This window comes from Argiope bruennichi, chromosome 7, assembly GCF_947563725.1.
Source record: "Argiope bruennichi chromosome 7, qqArgBrue1.1, whole genome shotgun sequence".
NCBI lineage: Eukaryota > Metazoa > Arthropoda > Arachnida > Araneae > Araneidae > Argiope > Argiope bruennichi.
This window is the reverse complement of record NC_079157.1, coordinates 89,010,955-89,023,435: the sequence shown is the minus strand read 5'-3', so window position 1 is coordinate 89,023,435 and position 12,481 is coordinate 89,010,955. Positions and strand designations below refer to the sequence as shown.

The 12,481-nt window shown below is 28.5% G+C and overlaps 1 protein-coding gene across 3 annotated transcripts in view; it reads right to left on the bottom strand.

The window, feature by feature from the left end:
* The window catches only part of LOC129976599 (homeobox protein cut-like), a 283,318-nt gene that overhangs the window by 15,189 nt on the left and 255,648 nt on the right, over nucleotides 1-12,481 (bottom strand). For all 3 annotated transcript variants that reach the window (XM_056090238.1, XM_056090240.1, XM_056090241.1), the window contains 6 exons: nucleotides 10,445-10,578; nucleotides 6,717-6,962; nucleotides 5,610-5,750; nucleotides 3,891-4,187; nucleotides 3,406-3,644; nucleotides 1,848-2,129 (listed from right to left, as the gene is read on the bottom strand). In XM_056090238.1, the coding sequence (XP_055946213.1) occupies nucleotides 1,848-2,129; nucleotides 3,406-3,644; nucleotides 3,891-4,187; nucleotides 5,610-5,750; nucleotides 6,717-6,962; nucleotides 10,445-10,578 (1,339 nt within the window). The remainder of the gene's footprint in view (nucleotides 1-1,847; nucleotides 2,130-3,405; nucleotides 3,645-3,890; nucleotides 4,188-5,609; nucleotides 5,751-6,716; nucleotides 6,963-10,444; nucleotides 10,579-12,481) is intronic.

Sequence of the window (12,481 nt, the reverse complement as noted above, 5' to 3'; positions counted from 1 at the left end):
CAAAAGAGCCATTGAAAATGAGAGTGCAAAATTTTCATTATAAAATAGTTGTATTCTTAAATGTTTTATTTAAATAGATAGCACAGCTTATGCAAAAACAGTGAGTGATTTTACATTCTCTTGTAGCCAAAACGGCGCCAAAGAAGAAAGGAATATCCAATGTGTGTTCTTCGGTTCCATGAATTTCAACCGAACAATGCTGTTCATTGACATTTGTGGATTTAAACAAAAGATAGAATATTTGTAACATCAGTTGGAAATACTGATATATTTGTAGTTAGAATCACATCTAGTATGACAGCCGAAATGTTGGACAATACTTGACTTGGAATACCATCTTGACATTCCTCTAGCTACCAAGAGTGTTCACATCGAAATTAACTGACATAAGTGGTTTTACAAAAAACTTAATAACCATCTTTTCAAAACATCAAAACCAAATTATTATAGTTTTTTTTTTGCAATAACTTTTAGAATCAGGGAAAAATTTTGTAACCATCTTGTTACGTCATTTAAATTTTTACTGAAAAGATCCATTGTATAAAGAATATAAGAAAACAACTATAATCATTAAATGCTTGCATGTACAACAGTATATCATTGAAGAATATAATTATTGAAGTATATAATTATTGAATTGTTGAAGAATATAATTATTGAAGTATATAATTATTGAATTATTGAAGAATATAATTATTGAAGAATATAATTATTGAAGAATATAATTATTGAAGAATATAATTATTGAAGAATATAATTATTGAATTATTGAAGAATATAATTATTGAATTATTGAAGAATATAATTATTGAAGAATATAATTATTGAAGAATATAATTATTGAACTTATATAATTATTGAAGAATTAATGAATATTAAGAACTTATATAATTATTGAAGCGTTAAATAAGAAACAGAATGTTCATAACATATATTATTAAGAACTTATATAACATATATTAAGAACATATTATTAAGAACTTATATAACATATATTAAGAACTTATATACCATATATTAAGAACATATTATTAAGAACTTATATACCATATATTAAGAACATATTATTAAGAACTTATATAACATATATTAAGAACATATTATTAAGAACTTATATAACATATATTAAGAACATATTATTAAGAACTTATATAATTATTGAAGAACTATTGAATATTAAGAGTATAATTATTGGAGAATTATTGAATATTAAGAGTATAATTATTGAAGAATATAATTATTGAACAGTATATCATTGAAGAATATAATTATTTTTAAATGTATGTAAACAGTCCATTTTCTGTGAAGATTAATTTGTATTGTGTCATTGATATTATAAAAAGTGAATAACTGATTAAAATCATAGAAGCTATCGTATTTTTTGCATGCCAGCCTCTTTGAATTGCGTATCTGATTGGGATATTCCTTACTTTAATGCCGATTCAAGCCATTAATTCTCACTAAGAGACTTTAAAGCGTTAGAACCTGAATGCTTTGTTATATCAAGTCTTTGTTGTTATTTCGGGCAAGCTGCATTTTCCGTTAAATTGACTCAATACTCTTCAAAAATTTCTTCTTCAGAGGTTTTATTAAGATAATCCATTTATAATTACCTTCACATTTAAGACCCTAAGAATCATTTAAAATTTTCACATAAATTTGAAAAAACGTTGAAATCTCTATCATATTCTCAATATTAATAAAATACTTGACCTCCAGTTATTTATTTATTTACTTTTTTATTGTATTAAAGAGCTAGCAGCTTTTAGTTTGTATATCAAACGATATTATTCTTAAATGCTATCGTACTGAGATAAGTGAAATCTAAATTATGCTTAACTACTTACTCTCTTTACTATTTCTTCGGTATTCAAGTTGTTGTAGTGGTCAAATTGCTGCTGCGTGATTGGTGGCAAAACAGCTTTCATTGGGCGTTGTGGCAAAGTGTTGAAACTCGGCGTGGCTGCCTGATTCAATAAGGAATTAGTAATCGACTGCATCCTCTGGAGAGGCGAGGATTCTTCTGAATTGGATGTTTGTTGTCCTTCAGGGGGCAATGGAATGAGTGGAGAAGCCCCTGAATATGGAGAAAGCACCTTCATGGCATCCGAAGGGAAGAAGCCACCATGCTGTAACAAAATAAAGATAAATTTGAGATAATAAATCGAATTAGAAATGGCTAAGCTTTGGTATGATTTGTTTGAAATTTTCTACTGTTCTTCCGGATTGAGGCTGCTTGCGGACTAATGTAATTTAGAAATTAGATCAAATGACGAAGATAAAACAAAAACTGGTAGCTTATTCACAACACCTCAGTTATTAATAAGTTAGGAGATTTTTTTTTTTTGATAATTCGATGCAATGTAAACAAAAAGTTATAATCCAACTTCAATACTTATTGTCTACAACCATAGTTATTAATTACCCCATTTTAGTTCTTATCAATTAAATTTTTGTTATCTATTCATTTTCAGAAGTATTTCCATAAATAAAAACCAATCACATTTTAATACATTGCTCTTGTCGGTAACTAGCTAAGTTTAGTTTTTGCTCCAATAAAAGCCAATCATTCTCTAATTCATTCACAAGAATCAGGAAGTTAGACTTTAGGTAGATTCCTATAGGAAGACTACCTATTGCAATGGTATATACGTATAACGCTCTGTCCATGTTATCTTGTGAACAAAATTACTAGAGTAATTTTTTTTAGATTTTATCTGGCTTGGAATACGTTGTTTAAAATGTAAAAATCTCGGACGAGTTCGTAAATGACCCATCTAGCTCAAAGGGGGTGGTTGAAATTTTCATTTCACTATAACTTTCTTAATATTGAAGATATAAAAATAAATCTAGTTAGCCAAATTAGCGCTTCATTAAGACGACCCACTTTTGTATTTAAAGTTTTCCGATAGCTGCAATATTTTAGAAATTAGAGGCTGATAATTGGTTTTCAAGACTGTTTCTGACATCAACAATTTATATTTAATAGGATAGTAACTTAGATGTAAAGGAATTTATTTTTGCCTTCCCGCTTGCCAAGAGGAATTTTTTTTTGTTGTAATAAAAGGAAATATTGGACAGAAGATTTTATTTATTACTTTCCTACAGAATTAATTTTTTAAAAAAATTTTAAATATCTATTCTCCTGTTTTGCAAAAAGGTACATTTCTTCGCAAAATAAATTTAAAATGATCGAAAACTGGAGAAAATATTATACTTATATTGACATCTATACATAGATATTAACGTACTTGTTCATGAATCAATTATTGGAACTATCATTTAATAATCTTTAGCTTAGCCAGAAAATTCTAGACTAGATGACTCGATCAACCATGGATATCGAGTTAAAAAATAAGTGGCTAATATTTAATAAATGGGGAAATGTGTGTAGTTTTCACTCACATCGTGTGGGTTCTGCTGTTGGGGATGTGGCAGACAGCAAGCAGGCTGGTCTCTGCAAAATGGAATTCCACAATCCTGTCTCCGATGCATCGGACACGCATGGCAAGACGGATCAGGGTGGTGAGAACCTTGGGCAGCCAGAAGTGTCAATTCGCGGTGATATATCGCCAAGGCTTGACGAATCTCGTCTTGAGCTTGTTTCACTTGTTCTTCTGGCTGTCCTTCCTTCATTCTTTTTCCTGGAATTAGAATTGCAATGCATGTTAAACATGTAAGGACGGCTAATGTCACAACTATGGCTATTAGCTACTAGCCGTAGCTAATAGCATAGATATGGCTAAACTACCTTTATTCATTATTCTGTTACCCTTACGCGTTAGATGGGTAAACATGTAAGGATAACACAACTTATGAAAATTAACTAGACAGCTTATCATTTTCAGACAGTTAATGTTACAACTCACAAATATACTTTTTGATCTTACCTATAAGTTTTAGCAATTCCTCCTGATAAATATGGGCTAGCATAACAGGTGGAAATTCAGGCCCATAGTGGCAAAAGGCTTTGGAACCATTCATAACATCGGCATACATTGGATGGTGTCCCATATGATGCATATGGTGTCTCAGGTCCTTGTGGGCTGTATGCGGATGGGAGGCAATGGACACTTCAGGTGTGTTATTGTTATTATCTTCTATGCCGGACGATGTTGGACAGGTGGTTTCTGGATTCGGTGGCGCGTTTCTATCCTCTGTTTCAGGTTTAGAAGAACCCTCGCGACCTGAAATAATGTTTATGTAATCTTAAAAATAAATTATTCTTTAAAAATAAACTTATTTATAATTGTAAACACGACTATTACCGGAAAAGCATTTAGAAATAAAAATCCTCGTGCCTATCAAAAAAATTATAAAAAATTTATTGCGGAAATATTTAAAAATTGTCAAAAATTAAGAAAAAAATACGAAAAACCAAAGGCTTCAACTTAATTTCAGAAAGCAATGATGGGGGAGATCGAATATTGATTTTAGTTGTGAATTTTTTGAAATTTAGCTAAATTAAATTAATTCAGTTAGTGTTTTATTGTTGACGTTACACGAACACTAAACTGCGGCGAAGGTTGTTGTTTCAAACTTTGGTCAAAAGAGCATTTGAAGATGGATTTATTCTGCAGATCGTTGGTGGAACTGATGATGAACTTGCTGCCTTTTAATTCTTGAAGCCAAAACTCTGCCACTAAATCAGGATGGGTATCAAAATATATCAATCTATTAATTAAAATACTTATTAAAATGTATTAATTAATATAATTAATTTACTTTAATGTGTCTAGGATAAAAGGTGTAAAAATAATTCTTATGATGCAAAAGAGAGATGAAAAGTTATATATTCTACAAATATATAACTTTTTCTTTTGTTTTATCTCTTATATAACTTTGATAAAGGGCATCAAGAAAATAAAATTACGGTTGATCCAATGAAATGTGAATCTTCAGTGCTTAACTGGACTTTAAAATCAATGATTTTCACCATTATTTAATTAAAAAAGTTAAAGAGCTTTCTTGCTGAAGAGAATATCAACCTTAAAGTTTGAAAATCAAATGTAATCTTGATTTCTAAAATTAGAAAAGGAAAAAACCTTGGTTATAAGTTTAGAATATGTATAGAATTCTTCGTTAGATTATGTATTCAGTATTGTATGGAATGTTATAATAAGAACTCTAACGGTTTTGCTCAGACTACGCGTTTTTTCATGATTTGAGATCTAACAATTTGAATAGCAGTTTGGAGAATCAAGATAGGAGTTTGGTACAGAAGATCTCTACTGTAATAAAACACAAACATTCTTAAACAAAGCATATGTATGCCTATATCTAAGAGAAGAAAAGCATAAACTTGTAACAATAATTGCAATAGTAAGTTTTAGAGGTTTTAAGACACATAAAAAAACACAAAAGGAAGTTTTAGGGCCCTTGCTTTGCCAATCATAGATTGGTATTATAAAATAAAATTTACAAATATTTGAGTTTCATATGATTATGCATATAAAAAGTATGACTGAAAGTAAATATCTAATATACAGTTAAAATGCAAGGTCAAACAGTAACAGGACATGAGAAATCCAATTAGAGAAAGAAATACTATGGAATAGATTGCTGTTAGTAAATGCATATTAATAATTAGTAATGGCATCAGTTCTGACCTTTCTTTGGAAGCATCGATTTGAGCAACATAACGCAATGCTGATCGCAGGCCCAGGCATGCATTTTTCTGTAGGAATCTCTTCCTTTCTCCGTTAGCTTATCCCACGGCTTGGGTTTCGACAGCAATTCCGATACGGTACCTGAAAGAAAAGGAAGTCATTACGTTTTTTGACAACAAAACTGAAAGAATCTCTCTCTCTTTGGTAACCGTTCCTTAATGAACAGCTGCATAACAACTTTGATACTATGTGGGTGTATTTACTATTATTATGAGCAATCCTGAAAATTTATTAAATACCGAGAATGAAGATTTATCAAAATTTGAAGGTAAAAGTTTTTTTTACGGTCACAATACTTTCTCGATGTTTATTTCGTACAAGGTCGGCGGGAGTATTCTTTTCGAAAGTTTCTTTCATATTCCCTAATAAACCTATTCTTTTTCGTGGAACTTATAGTAGACTGCGAACGCTAGAAATGCTCAGACTTAAATTTTCAGTTTTGCCTTTTGTGTTTCGTTGTTTAATAAAGAAAATGGAATATTTTCAACGCCTTTTCCAACCGGCTGACACAGAATTATAATTTCATGATCCTTATCAATATTACAATTCTTGAACAAATTCTATTTATCTAAATTGATACATTTTTTTTGAGTTATTGCGTTTAGATGCACGTGACTGAACAGACCGACAGGTAGTCAAGCCTGTTACTGATATGGTCAAAGATGTAAACTTCAGAAGCTAAATTTTACTGATCTATCTACTTGTGTTTTGAAATTATTAGGTTCATTTGATCTCGGGAAGACAGACAAATTTTCTGTGGATGAATTTTGTTCAAAATTTGATAGAAATTTACTTATGATGTCAGAACCGGATATTAAATTTCAAATCCGTCTAAATCAATGTGTCTTAGAGTTATCATATTCACAGACAAACAGAGAATTATAACTTCCAAAATGTGTTATCCAGACGCAGGGAGATTTAAAACTTGGCGATTCATCAAAATCTGGAGTTCAAATTTTTTGATAGTTATTTTTTATAAACTATGCATACCAGAAATTAATAAAAGCAAAATGTAAAGATTTGTTTGATCTGAATGCCCTTAGTTACCTTGTGACAGTCCAAGGACCAATTTGGCGAAGAGCCTCTGCCCAATGTTATTGACACTGAGAAGTTCACGGACACATCGGGCTATAGTGAGGGTGTTGAGGGACTCTCCACAGAAGCGGTCCACGTTGATTCGGAGGTACCTCTGAAGTTGTTCAGTGGACGCAGAATCGATGGGATCTACTGAGGAAGCAGAGGGAGGAGTGGATGCTGATGACGGTTCTTCAGGTCCGCCGGCACTTTCGTCCTCTGAAATGAAAAGGAACCAAAAGCGATAAAGTGAATCAAGTGATTATTTCATTAATAGTAGATTGATTTGGTTTGCAGTAGAGGCATCATTTTGTTCATCTGCACCAAATGATAAATACATAATTAGATTCGTTATCATGTGAGAGCATGATGTTGTTTTGGCTAGGAGGTTTTGAAACTCGAAATCACGTGGGCAATGAATATTGAAGCTCGAAATCGCGTAGGCAATGAATAAAGCATAAATGACAATTTCCATCATCATCTTTTAATCGCATATATTTTTTTTTTTTTACTTGCTTTTACCTGTATTGCATTATAATTATGTATGCTTCTTTCAAAGCATATGCGTTTATAAAAGTCTGACCTGCTTTTACCAGTATTGCTTTATTGTTATGTATTCTTCTTTGACAGCAGATGCGTTTTTAAAATGTTGACGTAACACTATGATTGACATCATAGCTGTTATTTCATCTCAAAATCGGTCGAGCTCCAAAATTTTGTTTGCCAGCTAGAAAAATTGAAAATAAAAGTAAAAATTCAAAAAATTATATATATATATATATATATATATATATATATATATATAGTAACTTCACTCTAAAATATTCTCTTATTTCTTTATCCAATTCCCCTGTCTCTACTTAATTCATTTAAGAGAAGCTTTGTTAAATTGTTGAATCAGCTAAAATCTAACTTTCCCACACTACGCTTGAAGAGATAACATACCGCTGATCAAGCAAATTCTTTTTTAAAATCTCACTGTGTTTCCCCTACCTTGTCCACCTGTATAACGAAAATCTCTATCGAAATCTCACAATACATTAGCATTGTAAAGAAGTATTTTCCCTATCAAAATCATAGGTTATATAAGACCAGGGATAAAATGTCCAAGAGCTTTTTCCCTCATTCCGTTTATATATATATATATATATATATATATATATATATATATATATATATATATATATATATATATATATATATAGAGAGAGAGAGAGAGAGAGAGAGAGAGAGAGAGAGGGGAATAGAGAGACCGATAGAGAAGTCTCGTGATTGTTCCAATCCGGTTTAAACTGGTTAATGACTCAAATTAATTGACAAATAATGACTTAAAAATAAGATGCGATCGTAGATTTCATTTTAATTTTTCTTTATATTTATTTCTACTAAGAATAAAAGCGAATACGAGGCTATTGTCACTATATAAGCCAAACTGCTAAAACAAAAAGATACCAAATTTGGCATATATATATTTTGGGAAGTTAAAATGTACCTCTACGATTGAATTTTTTGAAGTCTTAATCAATTAAAAACAAGCAATTCGTCAATAATTTTAGGATATATTACGATCCACAAATAATTTTTGCACTATACAAAAATTCTAAAAATCATCTTTTTGATTATATCAATTTAGTTAACAAGTAATTTTTTTTAAAAAAATTTGACAATTTTATAAATATATTTTTTGCGTTATTTCTAAGAATACATTTTACTGACGCAATGAAAAATAAATGATTTTCTTCGTTTTGTAAGTATTTAATCGCGTAATATTTTTTTCATTGTTGGAAGCTGAGGAAGAAAATTTTGTTTATTTATCCTGCCTATAAACTCATATGACGAATAAAAAAATTACAGAAATTATGCAATTAGAAGATAGATAACCTAGTCTATTACATGTTTAATGGAACTTTGACGTCATGGGACTTGAATCCATTAGAAAATTTCATACACAAAATAAACATAATAAGTATAAGGTTATTAAAATAATAATATGTAATACAAACATAATTAATAAGGCTATTAATTTAATTCTTATCACAATTTGATCCATAAAAATATTTTGTTGTCAAAGTCATGAGCATCTAGTTATGCGGAAAAGATTTAATTGAAATAAACATAACCAGTATTTTCAGCCAATTCGTTAGTCTCTAAAGTCGACTAGTTTAAAATAAAATCAAAATATATAGGAATAATTCAAAATTAAAGCTTTTCAAAAAGAAATGATTGGTTTGAACAATTATTACTTGTAGAATTTTGGTACAGGGCTCGATAATATGCTTAAGTCAGAGAATAAAATTCTATGAACATGTAAAATGTATAAAGTTGAACACATGAGATATTCTGAAATTACATATAGAGAGAAATTGCAGTTATTTTTAAGTAGACTATTTGGAAAATTGTATTGGAAAATAAAAATTTTCCATTGGTTTTTATTTGGAAAATAAAAAGTTATCCAAATTTTAAATTGATGCTAAATATTTATTATTTAATTTTAAACTGTTTAAGATAACTCACAATAAGTTATAACAATTACTAAAGATAAAAATCTGAAATTTTGATTTATTTTGGTGAAAAACTGCATTGGGAAGATTTATATCCATAATTGATTGGGTATATAATAATACGCAAATGAGTCTTTAAATTTCATTTATATTTTGTTATAAGAATTTAACTTGATTACGCATTAAATAATAAAATGGAATAATGTAAAATATAGAGTAAATATTTTGCCCTTATGGCAACGTCCATAAGATTTAGGTTTAGAAGATATTTAAATTTATTTTTTGAATACTTTTTATTTTATTTTAAAGGGAAAACCTCGTTAATTCAATAAGAATTTAGATAAGATAAAAAAAAAAGTCGGCATAAATTAGAGTTAAGAGATTTAAAGTATTATCAAACAAATTGGAAAAATGTATACATATATTTTTTTCATTGTCTTAAAAAAAAACTTAAAAACGCAAAATTTGATAACTTGAACAAATGTTTTTAATATATGTCTAGGAATGAAAGAAATTTAAATTATAAAAATAAGAATTATAATATACATCCCTAATCATGGTATTGTAATGCACATATAAAAATATTTTACGGTTTAATCAGAAATTAAGTATTCACACGCGTCACTTCCTAGTTTTCACATAATTTTTTTTATATTCAAAGATTTTACAAAAAATGAGCTAAAATGATTGATATTGATATATTAAGCAAGGAAGAATATAATAAAATGTTTGATAATTTTTTTCTGTTAACCTTGCACTGCAAATGATAAATATTTTGAAACAAAATTTGAATCATTTGATAACTGATTTATAAAGAAAGAAATAAACATAAAATAATTTACATTTTATATTTTTGGAACCAAGTAAGAACATTTTTAATCAAGAAAATTTAACCATTTACAGTTTAATAAATTAATTAATTTTACTGTAAATTTAAATTTAAAATTAATTTTAAAATGGCTTTTTCTGCTAAAAATACACTTAAACAAATAGATTTATATAACTATGGAAGAAATGTATGATTCGGAGCATAAGAGCAATGAAAGGGTAAAAATTTGTTTAACTTTTTGAGCAATTTTAAGAACCTGATCCAATCAATAAAAATTGAAAAATATTTATGTAACTGAATATTTCGATATCATGGATGTGAAATTTAAAAAACAAATGAACAAACAATAAAAGGCTTTTTTATCCTCTTACCTGAAGGAGGTGTCATTCTTGCTCCATTCGTGTCAGGTGGCTCTGACGGAGTTTTGTCATTCGTCGGAGATGCGCTTTCCATCTGCTCTGTCCCCCACGACTGCCACCCTCCCATATCGAGAGCTTTCAATAGTCTGAAATAGGGCAGTAAAGAAGTATGTGTCATTTCAAAAAATCTTTTTCCATGCTTCATAAAAATAATGGAAGAAAATGAGAAATATGAGAGCTTATAAATCTTAACAATGCCAGTTTTCGAATGCTATTCATTATCTGCCTAATCCGCGTAATTGAAAGCTCGACGTCATATTATCACAAGATAATTTTATAATATCCCGACGATGAATATTGTGAAGATACTGTTATTTGAACAATGTGCAGATGTTGTTATTTGAATATTGTGAAGATATCGTTATTTGAATATTGTGAAGATATTGTTAATTGAATATTGTGAAATAATATTCAAATAACAAATATGAATATTGTGAAGATATTGTAACTATGATTTTGATCATTTTGTGTTAATAGGGACAATTTATACTTGATTAAGAACTGGCCACACTTTATTCATGCATAAGCATTTACTATTGAGGATTGAGAATTCACCCCTTGATGCACGTATGCGAATATCTTATATTTGTACTCCATATTCTAATAAAATGTTTACATTTTAAATATCAGCGCATTTACTATTTTCACATTTCCTGTATCGCTTTAAACGACGTGGGTCATAAAAATTCCAATTAATTTCTTTAAAAAGGATTAATTTTTACTGTTTTATCTGATGTTTAAAACATGTTTTAAAGTCGTACTTTTTTGTGAATTATCTCCCCCCCCCTTCAGATTTACATTTAACAGATCAAGATGAATGATATAATTTTTAAACAGATTTTTAAAGTCAGACTTTAGCCCTCTCTATGTTATAGCACAATGTTATCAAAAATGTGTTTTGATGTAATCAAAAATCGAAAAGTTAGAAATTCCAATGGTATTTCTAATCGAAAGCTGACATTTAGAGCTGAATTGTTATTTATCTTAGATTTTAGATATCTAGTTTCTATTTTTTTTATTCACCATTTACTTATAGTACATCAGTATTTGCGATTTTTATGCAATGAAATATGCCCATTGTGTAAAAATTTGAGTCTTCATCATTTAATGAACCCTTTGTTTAGTTCAAAAGCGTATTGTTTATATTATGTTTTTATTAAACATACAATAACCGTAGGAAGCTAAGTAAGAATGATTAGATTATTAGATTGTGTATCGTATTATTATTGTTAGATTTGATTTGATAAAATTATTATGCTGTGTATTATATTATTATTAAATTTGCATATAATTAATTTTGTGTTCCACCTTTTGACAGATATATCCATTCTTGTTATTTAAATAGTAAATTAAATAATTTGCTATAAAAGAGACATAGTAGTAGTCCCTATTCTGTGAATTTAGAAACACCCTGTATATATATATATATATATATATATATATATATATATATATATATATATATATATATATATATATATATATATATATATATATATATATATATATATATATATATATATATATATATATATATATATATATAGGCAAGCATATAAGCATATTTATATAAACATATACGCATATTTGAATAAAAATAAATGAATTAAAATATTATAATAATCTTTTTATGAATAAGATTATTTTGTATTTGCTTCTATTTCATCATTTCTTATTGAAAGCAGGTATTTATCACGATTTTTAGCACCGATTCCTAGAAAAAATTCTTTTACGATTATTATTATTATTTGATGAGCAAATAAAAAAATTCTGAAGTAATTTTGAAGCATTTGAATCTTTCTTTTTAAATTACTTATTTTTCCATCATAAATAATTATCTAGTTATTTTTATGTTATCGCAATATATCCCGCATGAATGTTCTTCACTCCTTAAGTAAGTGTAAGCGTTAAAGAAGATAATATTGATTGATTGATATTCAACATTTCAAATCTCTGTGAACCTTGATTTGAAGTGAATCCTAAGTAATT